The sequence below is a fragment of the Gymnogyps californianus genome, chromosome 2 (assembly GCF_018139145.2).
Source record: "Gymnogyps californianus isolate 813 chromosome 2, ASM1813914v2, whole genome shotgun sequence".
NCBI lineage: Eukaryota > Metazoa > Chordata > Aves > Accipitriformes > Cathartidae > Gymnogyps > Gymnogyps californianus.
In genome coordinates, this window is record NC_059472.1 from 57,446,985 (window position 1) to 57,468,187 (window position 21,203).

The 21,203-nt window shown below is 40.8% G+C and overlaps 1 protein-coding gene across 1 annotated transcript in view; it reads left to right on the plus strand.

Moving 5' to 3' along the window:
* Positions 1–373: 373 nt before the first annotated feature.
* GNAL (G protein subunit alpha L) overlaps positions 374–21,203 on the plus strand; it is a 204,164-nt gene continuing 183,334 nt past the window's right edge. Inside the window, exon 1 of the mRNA XM_050892777.1 lies at positions 374–818. Within this exon, the coding sequence (XP_050748734.1) occupies positions 374–818 (445 nt within the window). The remainder of the gene's footprint in view (positions 819–21,203) is intronic.

The window sequence follows — 21,203 nt, forward strand, 5'->3', positions numbered from 1 at the left end:
GACGGCGGAGACGGTTGCGGGGGGGGGGATGGCGGTGGTGCCGCTGCGAACCTGTGTGCGCCTGTGTGGCGGGGCGGGCGGCGTGCCCCCGCCCTTCCCCCGCCGGCGCCCGGCGCTGCGCGGTAGGCTGGCACTGGGGTATTTACGGTAAGGTGGACCCGGCGGTGGCAGCTCGGTGTCAGGTGATCGGCGCTGAGGAGCCGTTGCCGCCGCCCGGGGAGGAAAATGCAAGATGGCCCAGCGGGGCCGTGAGGGACTCCGCGGCGCCCCCTCCCCGCCCGCCGCCGCCGCCTCCCCGGCGCGTAGGGCCGGCGGGAAGCGCTGAGGCCAACCCCGCCGCGCCAGAGCCCGTCCCCGGCGGGGGCACCGAGCCATGGGGCTCTGCTACAGCCTGCGCCCGCGGCTCTTCGGCGACGCCGGCGGCTCCATCTCCAGCGCCGGCGCCGCCTCGGAGCCCGAAGCGCCGGCGGAGCCTCACGCCGCCCCGCAGCCGCAGCCCCTCGGCGCCCCGCTTCGGCCCGGTGGTAAGCCTGGCGGGGAGGCGGACGGGCCGCCGCTGCTGCTGCAGAACGGCGGCGGTAACGGGGCGGCCCCCGAGCGGCCGCCGCTGCCCAAGGCCGGCGGCCCCGGCGGCGGGGGGAAGGCGGCGCGGCAGCAGGCGCTGCACCAGCCGCCAGCGCTGCAGAGACCCTGGGAGAAGCTGCGCCTGGAAGAGCGGGAGGCGGAGAAGGAGGCGAGGAAAGTCAGCAAGAGCATCGACCGGGCGCTCAAGGAGCAGAAGCGGGAGTACAAGCAGACGCACCGCCTGCTGCTGCTGGGTACGTGTGTGTGTGTGTGTGTGTGTATGGATCTGTGTGTGTGCGTGTGCGGGGCGTGTGCCGGGGCGGGCATGTGCCCCGCGGGGCTCCCCGGCAGCGCCCCCTCCCCGGCTTCCCCCGTTTGGCTTGGGCGCCCTCCATCCATCCCTCCTTTGTCTATCCGCTGCTCCCCCCCCGGCCCTGCCCTCCCGCCCCCCGGCCGTCTCCCACCCCGGGCTCTCCCCCAGACAGGTTTACACCTTCTTTTTCCCTTCCTCCTCCCCCTCTTCTCTCCTCCCCCCTTGTGGCCCTGGCAGTGGTTTTGCAATGGAGAACACGATCGGTGCTTGTCCTGCGAGGGCGAGCGGCTCCACCCAGGCCGCCGGGCGGGAGCGATGCGGATGGGGGAGCAGCGGGGTCTTCCAGGGGTGAGGAGCCCTGCCGCGGGCGGGGGGCTGCCTCCGTCGCCCCGCGGGGGCTGCCTCGGCGAGAAGTTGTCTTAGCGCCCGAGCGACTCGGAAACATTAAAAAAAAGCACAGTAGAAAGGAGGAAATATGGCCATGCATAAGATGTGTATAGCCTGTGGATGATCCTCCTCTGCCGTGTGTAACCAGGGATGGTTTAATGAGAAGCGGTAGTATGGGCTTGTGGCTCCTAAATGAGAGGAGTGCTGATAAGCAATAGGCTCCTTATTTAAAGAAGTAGTGAGCGGTGTAAGGGGAAATAAGCGGGTGTAGGTATGTATATTCATCACAGACATCACCTCTACTACAACATGTGTTCTTCAGCTGTTGGTGTTCAAATTTTTTAGGGATGACTTGTCAGCTTTTGTCCCCTCTTCTCTGAGGTGCTACGTGCGGTCTGCTATTGCCACTGCTCTTTCTAAGCATTAGTTAATAGTCCTCTCCAGAGGATTTGTACCAGCTGATACATTTACAGTATGAAAACCACAGGGGTATCCAATACAAGCATCTCATTTCCTGCAGGAAACAGAACAGTCATACTGCAGGGCTTTTTTTTTATGGTCTGGGCAGAGGGCTTACTTGGCCTCTTAGCTGTGATCATAAACCTCTGCTTTCTGTTAGTGTGGAAATACTGATTTGCTTTTGCATTATGAAAACACGCAAAGCGAGCTGAAGTTGCATGGTATGGAGTTTTGGTGGTTATCTGTGTGCATTCCAGATTTTGGGTAGTCTTACGTCTTTCTCTATAAAGCTGTGTTTCCATGTTGTTGGATTCCTTCATTCCTGTTGGTGGGTGAGAGGAGGAGAAAATATGAAATACAGCAGAGCACAAAAGGTATAAGCAATGTTTGCCAGAATGGTAGTGCTCCAATTCTAAAAAACAAATCACGGGCTTTATTTCCCATAAAATACCAGCCTGTAGGATACCAGTACAGCCAGTAAAAGGAAAGAGGAAGAACATGTGATTCCTACTCCATGGAATTAATAATATTCTTTGTAAAATGTTTCTTCTGATACTTGAACTGTTATGGTATTTAAAATTTCAAATATTCCATTTAAAAAGCGTATTTTTAAAAGGTTTTTCTTCCTGTAACCTCTGAAAGTGTGTTGTGACCAGTATGGCTACAAGAAGGCAAAGATACTGGTTGGTGGCCTTCCTCTAGAGAGCAATGTAATTGCTTGAACAAAAGGATCGTAACAAGTAGATACTGCATGTAGTCTATAACATGGGTGGTTGTCATAGTAAACCAGAGCAGTAAACACCTGTTCAGAAACAATGCAATTTTAAAAATGAACCATCTCTGACCCTTGGCACCCTGAAAGAAACTCAACACTCCTAAGACTCTCTGCGTTGAATTTCGTATTAAATCTGTGTCATAATCAGAAAATACTCTCTTGATCTCCATATTGCAGGGAGGAAATGCTGGATTATTGTTTCAGCCCTGGCAGATCAGGGCCTGACATAAATGTTTGATTTGGATGTAGGGAGAGCTGCAGGTGCTTTGTGTTGCTGTTTGCAAAGAAGTGGAAATGCTGCTCTAGATAAGAGGAAAATATTTAGAATGGGGAAGGGTTTATTTGTCAGAGAAAGAGTAAAGCAAAATTGCATTGCACAAGGTAATTGTTTTTAGTCTTGTATAGAGGAAAAAAGATTTAGGATGTATACAAAGGTCTTTTAGAATAAAGAATATTATCAGCTTGATATTTTATAACATTTTTGGTGGTAAATAACTCAATCCCTATCCCTAAGGTTTTCCTGGCAGAGTGAACCTAAAAAGTGTACCTTTGCTAGAGAGAGGAGGAATATTTTTGTAGATCAACATGGAGGAAATGCATAGCAGAGGGGAAATGGTGAATGCAGTGACAGCAGAGCACCGTCACAGAATAAACAAAGATGAACAACAGTGTTAGTGTGGGCTTTGTTTGTTTCTTTTTTAAAATACAAGTTTGTAAATAATAGCTTCATTTTGGTTTGTCCCTGTATGTCTTGTACGTGAACTGGGGCCAGTTTAGAGGATATTATCAAAATTTTAGAGGAAAATGCAGTGTATATTTTAAGGAGCTACTACTAGATATCAAAAAGATATGCAAATAAATGCACTAGTATAAGAACACTAATAATCTCTAGAGTCTCTAAATAAGTAGTATTTTAGAAGAGAAGCTTCTGTAAATGTTTGAAAATGACCTTTCCCTAAAAGCACAGATTCTCCTTTTATTATGTCAAATGAAAACAATCAGCTTTGTGATGAGCTGTACATATAAGTTACCAAAATATTATGAAGTCTGAAAGGCTTTTTTTTAGTGTGTGTTGGTAAATAGCTCTCTAAGAACGTGTTCTTGCCTGTCACAGCTTCCCCCCAACTAACGTCTTGTGCTGCACATGATGTTTTGACGCTCCCCTCTAACCTACATTTGGAAACACTTAATGTGTTTTGTCATAACCAATAATTGTGAAAAGGGGGGTGTGCGGTAAGTCCTCGAGATCAGCTGTCTGTGTATGCCTCCCACATAAATAGGTGTATCTGTATCAGGTGGTTGTAACTGTGATGCAGGGGCTTTACTGGTGCACTGGAATAACAAGAAACATGGTTTGGGTTTGTTTGTTTGTTTTTCTTCTTCTGCAAGAAGATGAGCCCACATAAAATGGAAACGTTTTCCACCGCAATTGTCTGTTTCTTGTTTAATGCCCACTTTTTAAAGAGGAGAAAGGGCTGGAAACCTTGAATTGATTGTTGTGCACTGTATTATTTGTGTTTTCTTTTTTTATTTCCTTTTATTTTTATAAGTGAAAATGTTAATCTGTGCAGAATTCTTAGGATGCTTTTGTTAACCCTGAGATGAGGATTTTTTTGAAGCATACATATTTATTGCACAGATTTACAGAGCTTGGTCAGAGTCTTGTAGCTTTGGTTTCTGTCTTGTTTGGTCTTTTTTTCCAGAGAACTGCAAACACTCTCTTCTACAAGACTGTTTTAGCTGCTGATTTCCTAGAAACTGTACAAACATTACAAATCACTTTATAGAAGCAATTTAAATTCTCATTTCCAGTGTTGTATTTTAAACTATTTTGGGAGTAAGTGGGGTGAAGGGGGATTGGCTTCAAACAGAGTGCTAACCATTTTGGTATAATTAAGGCTCATGTAATGTTGAAGTAAGCCATAGATAGAAATAATTTTTTTTTCCTAGATAGCTGTTGTCTTCTAGTCTCCTCTGGCTCCTGTTTTTTCCATTTCCCCTGACTCGTGGTTGCTGTCCTAACTTTGGATGACTTTCTCAAGCAGAACTCATTCTTTTGCACTTCCCTGCTAAACTGAAACTGAAAGTGCTGGGAGTAAAAGCTTTTCTGTTCAACAGAAACTGAAAGTAATGATATAGGGATTGAGGGAGGGGAAATGGAGATAGTAATTTTCTTCATTTAAAAGGTACTGTAGCTGCTTACATGATATTTAAGTATTGACTTGATATTGAAATTTAAACATGTTTGATGATGTCTATATACAAAAGTGTATAAAACATACAAAGAAACATAGCTCCCCTGAATTCGTGGAAATTGAACACAAAGATGCCTTGTCAACCTTGGGGAGTTCCTAAGCAGTAGATCCCTGAAAGCTCAGAGGTGTGTAACAAAAGTAATGCTTTACTACAGTTTTATTTTCTTAACTAAACACCTGTTGACTGTTGTCAGAATTAAACTGTGTTGCAAAAAGGATTTCTGGTCTGACAGTGGCTTTTAGACTAAAATTGCAGCCTGTTATTTATGTAAGCTGCATCAGCAAACCCTTAAGTTTATCATCCCAAAACCAATTTTAAGTATTAAAATCAAACTTAACAAATCTTATTTAAAAAATAACTTTAGTTTTAACTTTTATGTAGCGCCAACTCATGCTTATTGATAAATACCTGAATTTAGTTTAGCTTGATGTGCTGATACTTTCCCTGTGCCTGCATAAGGCTGTGGGCTTGGGGTGTTTTTCTGTTACCACCAGGGATGATGCCCTCCCTGGTCCGTAACTGAGGTGGGCACCACCACTTGTGTTCCAGGGTGTTGCACCCTCTTGTTGCATCCTGTATATGCCTATCTTGTCTTTTAAAAAAAACTTGTTGGTTTGTGCCGATAGATTTAGGATCCCTACAGCCAGGTAGTTCTAGCATGTGGATAATGGATATGTAATTGGTAGGAACAGATATTTTCAGGACTTTGAGATAATGGGCTACAAATACTGACCAATGTAATAAAGTAAATGGGTTTTATAATCCCTAATCCTTTGCATCATTAGCATGTCTTTCCAAATGCTCTTCTGGTTTTGTTGTAACTTATACCATCATATTGAAGTGTATATGCACTCCTTGCAGATGAGGAAACCAGTAGGCAGAAGTTGTCAGGACTTACTGGAATTAGTTCTTAACTTTGGGGTTTTTTAAGTGTACTGGAAGTGATCCCTGATTTACAACACTTAGCTTTTCTTTATTATGTAGATTACTGACTAATTGCATTTAGCCCGTGTTTAGCTGTTTTAACTGATTTCCGTTCTTTGATTAATTTTCCTTATTTTTTAATCACTTAATATTTAAGAAAAAAATACGCTTTTTTGTTCTATTCCATGTTATGTGTAGCAGTGCTGCGAGGCTCTAACTTCTGTGCAAGTATGGGTACTGCAGCTGTTACTTAGGCAATATGAACTTTCAGTTATTAGGCAAGTTTTGTATATCTGTGTGTATTCCAGAAATGCTTATTGTAACATAGTGTCTTAATTAAGCAAGCTGTGCTAATATCTTCTTTGTCATTTTAAGCTCCCATTACCATTGTAACTTCTCAACAGCAGAAATTTTAAAGAGTGTGTAAAACTTCTGGATTTGCACATTTGTTTTCTCTTTCCCCATGCCTTCTTTTTCCCCAGTTTAGAAGAAATACAGTTTGAAACTTTGTTCCGATGTTCATCCCTTTCCACTGCCCAACCCCACACCCCATATTTCCTACCTTGCCAGCCCTTTGGCATTCCTTAACTGAATCTTACGAGATTTTTTTCGATCTCCAAGATAACTGTATGAATGATAGTTATATTGTGGGATTTTTTTTTTTTTTCCATTTTAGCATCTTTGACACAGTGAAACTATACAAATTTGGGGAAATACTTACTTCCCTCCCTGCCCTGAGTCATGGCTTCCTTCAACTTACCTTTCAAGTCAGGTACCATTTGAGCTTAGAAAGTTGAATTAAGTTTTTAAAAATTCTTCTTTTCTTTTTAGTCCAACAGCGTGGCTGAGCTGGGGGAAGAACGTGGCCCTCCCTCGGCTTACCAAGTTTAACTTATTTGATAGCCTGTTCTAGAAACATTTTGCTTTCACTGAATAATGTGGAAATGGTTCTTCTCCATGGACTTCTGAATAATAGTAGAGAAACAAAATGGTGCAAGTAAGATAACAGAGCTGTCACCCTCTGGTAGAAAGAATAGAAACTTCTGAGTTACCATTTTGCATTGGGGAAGCCTTGACCATGCCTTTCAGTGTTTTCTGTGTGGTTTGGATCTTTTGTAATGTCCAGTAAGAGGCTCTTCTTAGAGTAGATGCTTGATGGGTTGAACAGATTAGTAAAACGAAGCACGGAGCAGATGTTATTCAGCCCATTGACTGGTGCCAGAGTCCAAAAGAAATCTAAAGCTGTCTTTCACTGAAGATGCAGATCTATTTTTAGAGATGGAAGATGTATGTCAGTAGTTACTACTTACTATGTTCTTAATAAAAACAGCCTTTCGTATATAGTTAAAATCATCCAGTTATGGTTAAGATTTACAGCCTTGCGTGGTTGTTCAACTCTGAGGTATTTGTTGTGCTGCCGTGATCAACACATCTTTCACTTTATGGGCAGAAGCTTTGTCTTACTGTGCCATTACTTACAACTGTCTGACACAACTGTTTTAGTTTTTTTAATGTTTTGGATGTTTTCTTTTGACTGATAATATCATAAATCAATAAGGCAGGGTGGCTTGTTTGTTTGCTTTTTAAATACCCAGGAGTGCACGGCCTGGAAGAAATGCAGCCTCATACCTGGCCTGTGCATGTCGTATTTATGCCTTTTCCAAAAGTGGATGAGCATGTTAAGTATACCGACTAGCGGTATTTCATACTATCCCTGTAGCACTGTATAGCTATATGTGAAACTCCTGTATCTCATGATTTGTCTGCACATGAATATTGAATAAAAGTTTAACGACTTAAAGCCTCACTGGATAAGCTGTATGAAGAAGGGAGGACGTGCTGATTGTGGCTAGAATAGGTAAAAAGTATTTAAGAAAATACTTATTTTTTCTTTTTCTGCATTCACATGCAAAGGATCAAAAAATCCAAGAAAAAACCTGCCAATTAATGTCTGTAACATAAGGCATAACATCAATCACCTGTAGTGGAAGATCTTAACTGATAAGATCTCTTTGAAGTCAAACTTGAATTGCTTCCTCATAATCTGATATTTTACATTTGTTTGTTTTTAAACTTAAGTTTGAAGAATTATAAATTCCACTTATATTTAAAGTAATGTCAGGTTTCAAGAATAATAAATTATTCTTTCCCAAAATACCATTACTGTAGTAAGTCAAATCCAGGTCATATTTTACATTCTATACTGTTATCTTTAATTTTATTTTAGTCAAGTATTTACATCATGTGGGAACAACATGCATTTTGGAGCTTATAAAGCTGTTTAAAAGTAGAAAGCCTTTTCTTTTCCCCCTCAAGTATTTAAAATAAACAAAAAGAAAAAGAATTGAAAAGTCTTTCACTTTTTCTATGATAGGCAATACAACTTTGACAGTTCCTTTTAAGAAGACTTCATTCCTATAAAGGGCAAAAAGGAAGCTCTTGTCAGCAATCAATTCAAGCAAATTGTCTAGCTGGTCTTCAGAAGCTGCAGAAAAGAAGACCATTCCTTCTGTGATTTGGGTTAGTGCATGCAATGGAGATAAGTAGCAGGGTGAAAAACATCTGTAATAAAAACCTGACAATAAATTGAGTCCTCACTCTCTGTGGGTATTGTTTCCACACTCCCAACCCCTCTCTTTTAATTATTTGAAAGTACATACTTTTTGATATGTGTAATATATACTCTGTATTTAATTTGTTGTATGTGGATTAAAATGGATAGAAAGAGTTTCATTTTTCCATCATAAAGAATGAAGGCTATGTTAAACTGCCAAAAGTGTGGATGATCATGGATCCTTATTCTTCTGTGAAAGTGTAACTTATATTAAGCAACTTAATCTTTTATTGAAAACTGTCGTGAATGTTGCTGGAGACATGACCAACTCTGTTATGCTAAAATTCTCTTAATTATGGAGAATTAGTCATTCTGGATCTTGAAGCAAATGCAGAATGCACTGCATGATGTTAGGCAGTGCCTTCTTAATAATCGTCTTTATTTTCTTGAACACCTCACATGTGGAGGACTAAGCTACAACAGAAGCAAGTTGCTTTTTTCCTTGAGTGAGAGCACTCATTCATATTTCACATGCTTGAATTCATTTCATGTTGATTGAAGGATAGTTTTCTATTCCAGATGGTACTTTTTCAGATAGAGATGCACACACATGTCTGTGCGTGCACCCATGTAACCACTGAAGTTCTTGTAAAACACAGTAGATTGCCATGAGGAGTCTAGGTGAGTTAAACCAGCCTTCAAGAGTATGTGGCTGAATTAGATCCTGGCATATCTCATAGGCTTAAAGCTTCGTAAGAACAGGGCAAGTCTAATAGATTCTGTAATAAGATTGAGTTTTTTCATCCTTTGACTCACTGGATGTTTGCATTACAAAACAGACTTATGGTGTTATCTTCTGCCTCTTCTGAGCTTGCTATACTTGCCTGATTCACTCTCTAGGAGAGATATGAACGAGATATTAAGCGCTTCTAACACGTATCAGCCTTTGCAAAGACAAACTTTTTTAATGTTCTTATACAAACTATAACTTTAAGATGCAGAAGAATATAATAATTTGTATAAAGGACATATGCAGAAATAACCAGTTCATAATCTGCAAAGGTATGGTTAAAGAGGTGTTTTGTTTTCTTAAAAAAAAAAAAAAGTCTTTTTTCCTTTCTAAATGGCAAGATGCTGTGGAAGATATTTATGTCTCGTAACGTGTCTGTTTTCCCCCAGTCATTTAATCACCTAATATTAAAAACTGAACAAAGAAAAAAAAATCCTTGATGTGTACAAGATAAGCTTCTCTACCTCAGCTGTGCTTAAGAACCTTGTAGTATACTACAAGTGTACTACTGTTATGTGTGATGCTGTGCAAGCTAGTCATGTATAAACAAGCATGAAAACTGCGTTAAGGATTGGCTATAACTTAAGATGACTTTCAGATCCTTCTATTCATTAGGTCTACTGACTTGTGAGCATGGCTTAATGCAGAACAGTAGCTGTTCAAACTGTTTTGCTTTTATCCCTTGAAAATATTTCCATGAAGGAAAACAGATGGGAACTACAGGACAATAATTCTGGTTCAGACTGAATAGTTGATCTTCCTTTGATTTAACATTTTGAAAGAAAAACAGAAATCTCAAGTTCTTTAGAGTATTTTCTCACACTCTTGGGGGGGGGGGGGGGAGCACAAAAACCAACCAATCAACAAACCATCTTTTCATGTAAATTCTGATGGCTTTGGTTTGTTTAACAGAACTGAACTTTAAGTTTATGTTGATCTGGATTGTCCCTATAGATGAAATAGCACTGGGAGGGGAATGCAAGCTTTTGGCACTTGGAGAAAGACTGGATAACAAACTGCATTTAAATAACTGCCATGCATTGTTCCTTTTGGTAAATAAATTTTTCTTCTTACTTTGAAGAATATTTTGAACAGCCTTACACTTTCTGTGATTCTTTAGTGCTCGAAAGCGTTTAATTTCTCTTAATGGAAGACTGATACAGAAGCAGTAGAGTTGCGCTTGATTTAGTGCTTCCTGATGTCTTGCTTTCAGATCAGGAGCCATAGCAGTCCCTCTGATGCTTTCGTGAGTTTCCAGGTGCACCCAGGGTGTATAAGGCTGTTGTTCCAAATTCCATTGCTGCTCCCTCAGGTTTTCCTATTCTACTTGATGTGACATCTGAATTCATGAGCTTGTTTGTTCAATAGTGTCTTTCCAACTTGATTATTATTGACACAGTACAGTTGGTGTGTTGTTGGGTTTTGGGTTTTGTTTTGTTGGTTTTTTTTTAAATGAGGAAACTACAGTAATATTTAAGGAGGCAACATTCACTCCTAGGACCTTTTACCTCTTAACTCTATATATAGAACTGTTAACTCAGCAGAGAGGGGGAAAAAAAGAACAAAAATGCCTACGGTGGTGTTTGGCTTGTGATATGCAGAACTCTCTTCTGTCAGTGGATTCTGGCTCCAGGTCTATGTCAGCTATGTCTTTGAACTACCAGAGGTGGAAGGAAAACTGTTTCATAGAAAAGCTGAAAAGGAGAGAATAGTTTCTTGGTAGTTGAAGTTGCTCATAATTTAATGAAGAAAGGGTCACCTGAAGAGTAATCCACTGTGAAGACCATTTGGCAATAGTCCTTGTCTAGTTAAAAAGGATTCACAGATGTGTGATCTATCTGCCAGAGACTGAATAATACTTTCTAACATGTCAGGAAAAGTTAAAGCAATGCAGTAAAAGGTTAAACAGCCTTTGGGATGGCTGTGTTACAGAAGGGTTTGGGGCGGGGGGGCAGGGGTGAGACAGGACTGTGTTTCATGCTGCTTCATGCTATGCCCAGTACCACTGCTAGTGCTCCTGGTCCAGCAGTTTCAGGAAAAGGAAATAGGGACTCTGATGCTCTGAACAAGAATGAGCAGATGTTTCACTCTCAGTTTGCCTCCCTGTACAATGGTTAAGAACAGGTATGTGTTAATACCTGGATCTGCTCTTGGGGGAGACCATTCACCTTAATACCACAGTTTCTCAGGGTTTTTGTGCATTGCTTGTGTGAGCAACGGCACAGCCTGCCAAGGTTCTCCAGTACCTGGTGTTCTAGTACATGTAGATTGGGTGTGGGGCAAAACAAACACATAACCTTCTCAAGCCTAAACAGCATAACATCAGTACATCCCACTATCTTGACTGCCACTGGAATGTAACCTTTTCTTAATGACAGTACTTCTCTAAGATACAGATGGCTGAAAGAGTATGGAAGCAAAAGTTTTCTTCTTCTGTTTCTTTTTTTTTCTCCTTCCCCTCCTTTGACTTCCTGTTTAAAGTGAATCCAAAGCCTCCCTGTAATACTTCACTTTGTGTTTCTTTAGAGGTCAAATAAATTTATTTAAAAGTAAGAATTTCTGCAAGAGTTTTTTTTCCCCTATGTATTCTGTATCCTGATACCCCTGGTAAAAGATTAATTAGAAATTTACTTTAACTGGCTGTTTACATGATGTGCAAAGAAATGTTGAATTAATCTCTCTTAATCCTATGTCAGAAAAAGCAATTTGAAGATACTAGTGAGTACCAAATAAATAAATATCCAGCATCTTTTGCATTCAGTCCTTTATCCCCTAACACAGTTCTCTCTAAAGTTAGACTGATAAAGATGTTAGTATTGGTAGCTGCTTCATCAGCATGAGGTAAGCAACAGTGGAGCAGGTTTAAGGAATTTATGAATAAGTAGACTGAGAGTCCAGAAGTAACCAGTAAGATTCTTCCATTCAACTATCAATGTAACCAAGAAATCATTTTACTTCCCGGTAGTCTCCATGCTCTAAATTAATAAGTTGCTTGAATTTTAATATGAATATTACTAAGGTAATCTTCATATAAAGTGTTCAAGCAGTGATATTGTTTGGGACCTTATTTCAGTTCTGAATGGGATACACACTCTGTCCCACCCACCAACTTCAGCTTCTACTTGGTTGGAATTCATACTACACTTGCTTTCTCTAGCTTGTTTGTAGCTGTAACTCACGTAGTTATTCCATTCCTTGAAAGAAAACAGGCTGGAAAATATTCCTTAAAAGCTAACTGTGCTCTTCACCTATTGCTCTTGTCTGAACTGTTTTTCCGACATCTCAGAAGTGCTTCTAATGGTGTTTTTGTTTGTATTTATTTTCTGGAGGAAGCATTGTTTTTATTTTTTTACTTAGTTCATCAGACAATTCAGAATTACTATATATCCAAGGGTTTCTGAAACTGGCCTATAAAAGTCTTTGTACTCTGTTTCTGCTGCTTCTAGAGATATGACCTTACAGTGGCTCATTGAAGAGTATTATTTGACTGTACCATGCTTATCAGAGAGTTGCTGTTCTCCAGCATTATTGCTCATCCACACTTCAGTCTTTTGATAAGCTAGCATTATTCACAGTGGTATCTTTAATCAGTGACTAAAAGTTCACTGATCCTGTGAGGACCTTACTAGCAATACTGCAACTAGTTGATGATTCACAATTAGTTCTTGAAATCCATCTATTAGCTGACTCCTGATCCACTTAAAATGTGTTGTATTGATCATTTGCAGAATAACATCAGGCATACATGTGCTGCTTATTTATAATATCAAATCTCTTATATTGACATAAGCCTTTAACTTAATCAATGGTGTTTATCAATGCCCCTCAAATATTTATTTTTAATTAAGCAAATAACTTATTACTGATTCATTGACCTTAGGTGGTAGATACCAGTCCTGTGCTTGATGGAATATGATTTTTCTCAAACTGTGTGTAATCTAAATAATGGGATCTCATACCTGAAAAACTTTCTTTTCTGAGGCCCTGAGGTTATTTCGTAGAGCAACAGTAAATGCGATTGACATTCGTCATGCCGTTATCTGTGGTGATTTGCAGGACATGCTCGGATCCTTCCTGAAAGGAATTCTCCTGTAAATATTAAGAAAATATAATATGAGCTGTTTAGATCACCTTCTGAAGAAAGAGGGCAAGAATCTCTGTTTAAAGAATTACTTGTGTTGACACACACAGAATTATTTGCTGTTACTGTTTTAAGGTAAAGAACATAACCTGACATTTCTGGGTGAATGTTTTCTTTAAACAATGAGGCTGGTTATCCACGTCTTGGTCTAGCACAGTCTAGAAGAGCATGGTGCTATTATGATTTCTAGCAAAACATAATTTTATTAACTTGAGGAGATATTTTGTAAACAGCAGTGTTTTGCTTGGTCCATTCCATCTCTAGAGTATAGTCTGTTTTTAGGGTGGTTCAAACTGTCCACTTCCCTCTCCTTTTCTTAAAAAAGAGACAAGCTGCTTATTTAAATTGGTACTTTCAACAAGCTGAAAATGCTTTGTCAAGATGAAATATTAAGCCAATTGAATATTTACTGCTACTACAGACCAGAGCAGGAGGAAAAAAAATAATCTCATGATGTTTTTGTTTCCTTCTTTGTTACTGGCTGTGGTCCAAAACTGTCTTCTGTGCTATGTTACATCTTGCAGGCAGTTCCTTGGATCTTTTGTGAACACTGTCTTTCAAATCAGCTGACTCCTGTTACTTTTTGCCTTCTTTGTTTATGGCTGGGAAATTACTGATCATTCAGGCTTTGAAATCACCTTTACCATAAAAGAGTCCAACTCAAAATGTAAAGCTCTTAAATCCAAGCACTTAGTAAATTAACAGTTTTATTTTAGGTCAGCTTTTTGGTGGCTTTTTTTTTGGTAGCAGTTAGGAAAGATAATTAGTATCTGTTACAAAAACTGCTTATTGTCAGAATTGTTGTATAAGTTACATGTTGGAAATCAACTCTTATTCTAGCCCTTTACTAACGTAAAGGTAGAGTTCTTACCTTCATAATCCTCTTCTTTATTAATAGATATTTGAGTGAAGAATTAAGTCTCTGTGAATGCATTGGGGTATTCTCATTCTTTAACTCATCCTAAATGCACACTAACAATTATCTCAGTTTATAAAATACTTGACTGAGTCCATCATCCTGTCATCATAGACAGTCTTTTTTTTCTTCTCAGGTGTACACATTTTTTCAGAGCACCCAATGGCTTGAAAAGCTTTCTTGACCCTCATCCATGGTTGACAGTGTATTTAACATTTCAAAGGATAGCCCTTCCTCTGTGGGTGTTCTGATAAATGCTCTAGCTGGAGCCAGGTCTTCTAGCATTTTAATTAACTCTCCACACAGGGACCCTTCCTGTGAAGGGAACATGCATTTTCTTTAAAAAGAACTTCCAGAATAGATTGCCAGCATAAACTGTGGGGGAGGAAAAATAACTCTTACGTATAGGAGCAGTTGTGTTACTGATTCTGCTGTAGTATGTAAAGATCTGAAGTTGTAAGTCAGTGTAACGTGCAAGTATGTAAAATGCATATTTACATTGAAAGCATGATAAGTCTGGCTGTGGCTGCAAGAATCCCAGATGTGAACTTACCTCTGCAGTGTCATCAATCTGGAATTTACCCAAGTTGGAAGAGGGAGCTGAGACCCAGAGGCATGACAGAAAATGATTTTCATTAATATCATCTTTGAATGTCTCATTTTTCAGCTTGAATGTGGTATATGTCATCAGAAGTGCTTCAAAAGTACTGAGCAGTTTTGTCTTCACCACCAGCTTCAACTGGAGTCAAATGGTCAGCATTGAGGAAGACTTACACACAAAAGCATTGTGTTGCATACTCTGAATATATCAATTCCTTCAAGAAGAATATTCTTTATTTTTGTTTTAGTATTATTTTTGTCACTTTGTACCTGGTTCAGTCATTGGGTACGTATTTAAGTGATGATGATAATTCATTCGCTTAAAATATGATTTTTTTTTTTTAAGGGAGCTTTTATTCTGAGACTGAAAATGCAGTTTCTTTCATGTAGCCCATGAAATGCAGTATGCTACCCCTGACTCAACAGCAAGATGCTGAAAAAATTAACGTAGATCTCAGAAGAGCAAACTTCCTAAAATATTAACAGAAACACTTATTTGCTTGGTTTTTTAATTTTCCCTTCTGATCGTAAATGTCCATTGGTATTCCTCATGGAGAACTTCAGGCTGAGAGGTTAAAACCTAATAAAATCAACTGAATGGTGCTGTATAATGAAAATCATTAGGAAGACTCAACTACAACAATCAGTAGGGTTTGATTCTAACTATAGTTATACTGTCAAATACACATGCAAAGGTTAGGCATTTCCAGCATGAAGGGTATCTGTTCAAACTTTGGTATATATGCTTTATATCAACATGTGTTATGTTATCTTTGATTACATGACTGTCTGTGCTTCCTTTCTCCATTCCTCATAGGTCTATGCCTACCTTACAGTATATACAGTATAGAATAAATAACAGCAACTGAATAAGACATTTTGACTGCATGTCATCTTCATTTTTTTTAATGTGGAATAATCTTGCACTGTATACAGAAGTCTTCAGTGTCTCATGGATTTTTCTAAGGAGTGAACCATAGATTTTTTCCACCTGTACAACAGGAAACTTACCTAGGTAGAAGTGGAACATGCTCAAACTTACACGCCATCTAAATTTTAATTATTAGTTTAGATGTCTACAGCCTGGTCTACTTCTAAAATTATTTTAGAGACCTGGTACAAAAAGCTGCTACCTTTGGTGTCCAAATTACTATGTTAATGTTTACTAGAGTTTCTGAAAACTGCTTCTCAAATTAAATATTCTTGAGAGCGGGGAAACTTAATGCTGCAGCTGTATGGCCTCCTCTGATGGCCGTGCATCCAAGATGTGAAAACTCAGCTGGGAAGAAACTGAACCTTCTGGTACCATTTTTATGTTCTAATGCCAGCTTAATGATCTGGGCCTCTCAGATGCTGGTCAGACAGGTTCCTTGTCATGACAGCATGAGAAAGTCTTCAAGTCTTTCTTGTGATCTCTTATTTCTAGTCCAGTGAAGAATGATGACTTGTACCAACTGTTGATAACCTTTTGCCTCACTTCAGATAAGCATGAGACGCAATATAGTGGAGGGTGTTGTGGCAACAGCATGCCATGTTGGGAAAACCACCCCATGTTGTAAAGGTTATCAGACTGCATTGCTACTGCAGAATTTGGTAACTGAAAAGTGTCCATCTGACCAGCTTTGGGAGCAAGAGGATAAGCAAAGGATAATGGGAATCTCTTACTGCAGCAAGCAAAGGTCTCTGAGCCTAGACAGATGGACAGTCGTATTCCTGTGAGGGAAAACTTTGTCCCTGCCCCTCGCTGCTAATGCATGACAAGAATGCCTCAAAAAATGAAGAAACAGCTTGTTCTTGCAGTCAGTAACCTGATTTACCCCAGGCTGAAGCAGACTAGTAGTTAATGAATTGGATGTTACCAGGATTTTCTTGTATGGTCAAGCTCCTTCATAATACTGCTTTGGTTTACCACCTCTGGTGATAAAACTGTTTAGGTAGTGGTACAATTTTTAGTGTAGAGCTTCTATATAATTATTACGTCTGCCGTTTTTCCTTAGAAAATGTGCATGACTATAAAAATTACACTTTATGAGTATTTCTGTGAGCTGTATAAGTTACTGAACGTGTCATGCTTGATAACAATGGAGATTGGAAATCCTGCATTCCTTAATTGGAACAAACTGGGATCAAAATCCCATTCAAAACATGATGCGATTTTATCTTATTATTTTAGATCCTACATCTATTGTCTTGCTCAGGGCTTGTCTTGTATCTGTGGTACTCTGCCTGAACTAATAAATCCTGTGGGATCTTATCTAAACTGAGGTCAGTGTTGGATAAACCATGTCAGTAATTCAGAAATAACTGAGTTGCAGAGCTGGTTTCTGGCTGTTGTAACTTCTGGGTATTGGCCTATAAAAAGGCCAGAGGAATTATTAAGAAAGTTCAATGACTTGTCCACAAATATGGAATAAATTTAGGCAGAATTTGAATGACTACCTGAGCGGACGTGTAGTCAAAAGAAGCTGTGACCTGACTGCGACTAGGGGGTGGAAGACCTGCATCAGTATACCTAAGGTGCCAAATGACTTCTGTGGTAGCACTCAAAGCTTTATCCTGTGTTCCCAGTGTCATGGTTTAACCCCAGCCAGCAACTAAGCACCATGCAGTCACTTGCTCACTACTCCCCCTTCCCAGTGGGATGGGGAGGAGAATCGAAAAAAAGTAAAACTCGTGGGTTGAGATAAGAATGGTTTAATAACTAAAGTAAAATATAATACTAACAATAATAATAATAAAAATATAATAATAATTGTAATGAAAAGGAATATAACAAAAAAAGAAAAAAAAAAAGAAAGAAATATAACCCAAGGGAAAAAAAACCAGTAATGCACAATGCAGTTGCTCACCACCTGCTGACTGATGCCTGAGCAGCAATCCGCCCCTCCTGGCCAACTCCCCCCCGTTTATATACTGGGCACGACATTCTATGGTATGGAATACCCCTTTGGCTAGTTCGGGTCAGCTGTCCTGGCTCTGCTTCCTCCCAGCTTCTTGCACACCTGCTTGCTGGCAGAGCATGGGAAACTGAACAATCCTTGGCTTAAGATAAGCACTACTTAGCAACAACTAAAACATCAGCATGTTATCATCAGCATCATTCTCACATTAAATCCCAAACACAGGACTGTACCAGCTACTAAGAAGAAAATTAACTCTATCCTAGGACACTCAGTTACCTGCTAGTTCAGATGTAAAGAATGGTGCCACAGGCTATGAAGGCACTTGTGTGTGACCTGCTATGCAATCAAATGTGCAGTGAAGCAAACCTCTCTGTGGCAAAGAAAGGCTATGGTTCCTCTTCCTTAAAGAAAACTGTAATAGCCTGTTTGCTGTGCCAAATGTCTGTCTTTACACCAGTTTCAACCAGCTTCACCAGTTTACAGGTACCACTGCCATTTGCTGTATCGCCTTGATTTGTTCTTTACTCACCATTTGCTTTGCACTGAATGAAGCAGGATTCTGTAGCTAAGCTGCTGTGGCTTGTCCCACAGCATAACTAAAACTCTTAATGCTATCTTTGCAACTCTGTGAATTGGAAGCAAACTGGAAAAGAAAACTTTAAAAAGAAATTAACACAAAAATAAAGGCAGCTTTGATTTTTATTTTTTTTTTAACACGGGAAGGGCATGGTGGTTAATTTCAAGATCAGCTGATGAAAGATCATCTTCTTGTGAAACTGCTGTACAAGACACGTGCTGGTCTGGCATTTTCATAATGGTAACCATTCTTTTTAGTTCCTGCTGAAGTAAGTTCTCAACTTCCTGATGGTTCCTTAATAAAGAGTTGCAACCTTCACATGGCTTAGTGGATGTTCGTTATCAGTTTCCACATCTTGCCTCTGAATGAGAATATTCCAAAGTCAGCTTTTGTTTCTGGTTATTTTTGAGGCTCATGTATTTTCAGTCACCTTCTGCCAGATGTAAGTTAAAACTCTTCAGCAAGACGTTCTCCCCACTAATGGTAGGGAGTAGTTCCTTTTGGAAGGCCAAGTGGTCTCAAAGAGCACTTTGATGGAGTGAGATGTACTGGATTGGCACTCATGCATCACACCATATTACAGTAGATGCAGCAGATAGAACATTGTGGTTTGCCATCAGAAAGGCAGATTCATAGATCCAGAGATATGAAGGCATAAGTCTAGGACCTTACATTTGATGGTATCTCACTCTGCAATCCTCACACATTGGTTGTTAACTCCTTTAAATGTTTCTTGAGCTGTTCTGTGACATTATACGAGGAAGATTGCTCTCTTGCATCAAGAATTCAAGTCGCAGATAAACCTGTTGCCACCAAAACAGTAGTTGTGAAGACCACTGTGAATAGTCTCACTGGCGATGTATTCTACAGCTACAGGTTGCATTCAGGCTTTGTAGTTCACCAGTGATGACTGGTCAACTGTAGACATGGAAACAGCAGCTCTGAAGGTATTTGTCAAAGTTTATTACAGCTTGTGATTTACTTTTCTTCTGTTTCCCACCCCCGCCTCCAGTTTACACCATGTTTGGGATGAAATGCATACACTTCTGTATTGATTGTGAAATTATATTGGATGCTTGGGTAGTAGATAACAGCCATGCAATTCAATTATTTCCTTCTTGTTGCACAGTTTCCCAACTTGTCCATTTTTTAGCAACCTCTCTTATGGAGAGTCTACTCTGGTTACACATAGATATTGAAGTAATTGAGAGCTTCAAAACCAGTTCATGTACCCTTCGCATTTCTGCACTGCTGTTCCTGAAGCCATATGGGAAGGAAGGAAGATTGGTGACTGTCCTTGACTTAGTAAATCCTTTCCACCCCCTGGTGGAAATGGTTCAAATTCAAATGGTGGTAGTATCCAAAGTTATTCAGGTCTATAACTCTCTTACCCTATTTTTTGTAAAGCAGTAAATCTGACCAACTTTGTCTTCTTAGACAAGACTGGTGTTAATTCAATGTGCATCTGATTCCTCTTTTGCGAGCTGTTTGCCTTCATCCCTTGAGCCTTCCTCCGACTTTTGGGTTGCTATATAGAATCACAGAATGGTTTGGGTTGGAAGGGACCTTAAAGATCATCTAGTTCCAATGATCTTTACATCCACCTTCCACTAGACCAGGTTGCTCAAAGCCCCATCCAACCTGGCCTTCAACACTTCCAGGGAGGGGGCATCCACAGCCTCTCTGGGCAACCTGTTCCAGCGCCTCACCACCCTCACAGTAAAGATTTCTTCCTAATATCTAATCTAAATCTACCTCTCTCAGTTTAAAACTGTTACCCCTCATCCTATCACTACACTCCCTGATAAAGAGTCCCTCCCCATCTTTCCTGTAGGCCCCCTTTAAGTACTGGAAGGCCGCTATAAGGTCTCCCCCACAGGAGTTCAGCCTCTTCTCTTCTCCAGCTGAACAACCCCAACTCTCTCAGCCTTTTGAAATGGGAGAGGTGCTCCAGCCCCCTGATCATTTTCATGGCCCTCCTCTGGACCCGCTCAAGCAGGTCCATGTCTTTCTTACGCTGGGGGCCCCAGAGCTGAGCACAGTACTCCAGGTGGGGTCTCATGAGAGTGGAGTAGAGGGGGAGAATCACCTCCCTTGACCTGCTGGTCATGCTTCTTTTGATGCAGCCCAGGATGCTATTGGCTTTCTGGGCTGTGAGCACACACTACTGGCTCATATTCAGTTTTTCGTCCACTAATACCCCCAAGTCCTCCTCCGCAGGGCTGCTCTCAATCCACTCATTGCACAGCCTGTATTTGTGCTTGGGATTGCCCCGACCCATGTGCAGGACCTTGCACTTGGCCTTGTTGAACTTCACGAGGTTCACACGGGCCCACCTCTCAAGCCTGTCAAGGTCCCTCTGGACGGCATCCCTTCCCTCCAGCATGTCGACCGCACCACGCAGCATGGTGTTGTCAGCAAACTTGCTGAGGGTGCACTCAATCCCACTTTCCATGTCGCCGAGAAGTATGTTAAACAGCGCTGGTCCCAATACCGACCCCTGAGGAACGGCACTCATCACTGCTCTCCACTTGGACATCGAGCCGTTGACCGCAACTCTCTGAGTGTGACCATCCAGCCAATTCCTTATCCACCGAGTGGTCTATCCATCAAATCCATGTTTCTGCAATTTAGAGACAAGGATGTCGTGTGGGACAGTGTCAAATGCTTTGCACAAGTCCAGGTAGATGACGTCCATTGCTTTTCCATTATCCACCAACACCGCAGCCCCATCGTAGAAGGCCACCAAATTTGTCAGGCACGATTTGCCCTTAGTGAAGCCATGTTGGCTGTCACCAATCACCTCCTTATTTTCCATATGCCTTAGCATAGTTTCCAGGAGGATCCGCTCCATGATCTTGCTGGGCACAGAGGTGTGACTGACTGGCCTGTAGTTCCCCAGGTCTTCCTTTTTTCCCTTTTTAAAAATGGGGGTTATGTTTCCCCTTTTCCAGTCAGCAGGAACTTCCCCAGACTGCCACAACTTCTCAAATATGATGGATAGTGGCTTAGCCACTTCATCCACCAGGTCCCTCTGGACCCGT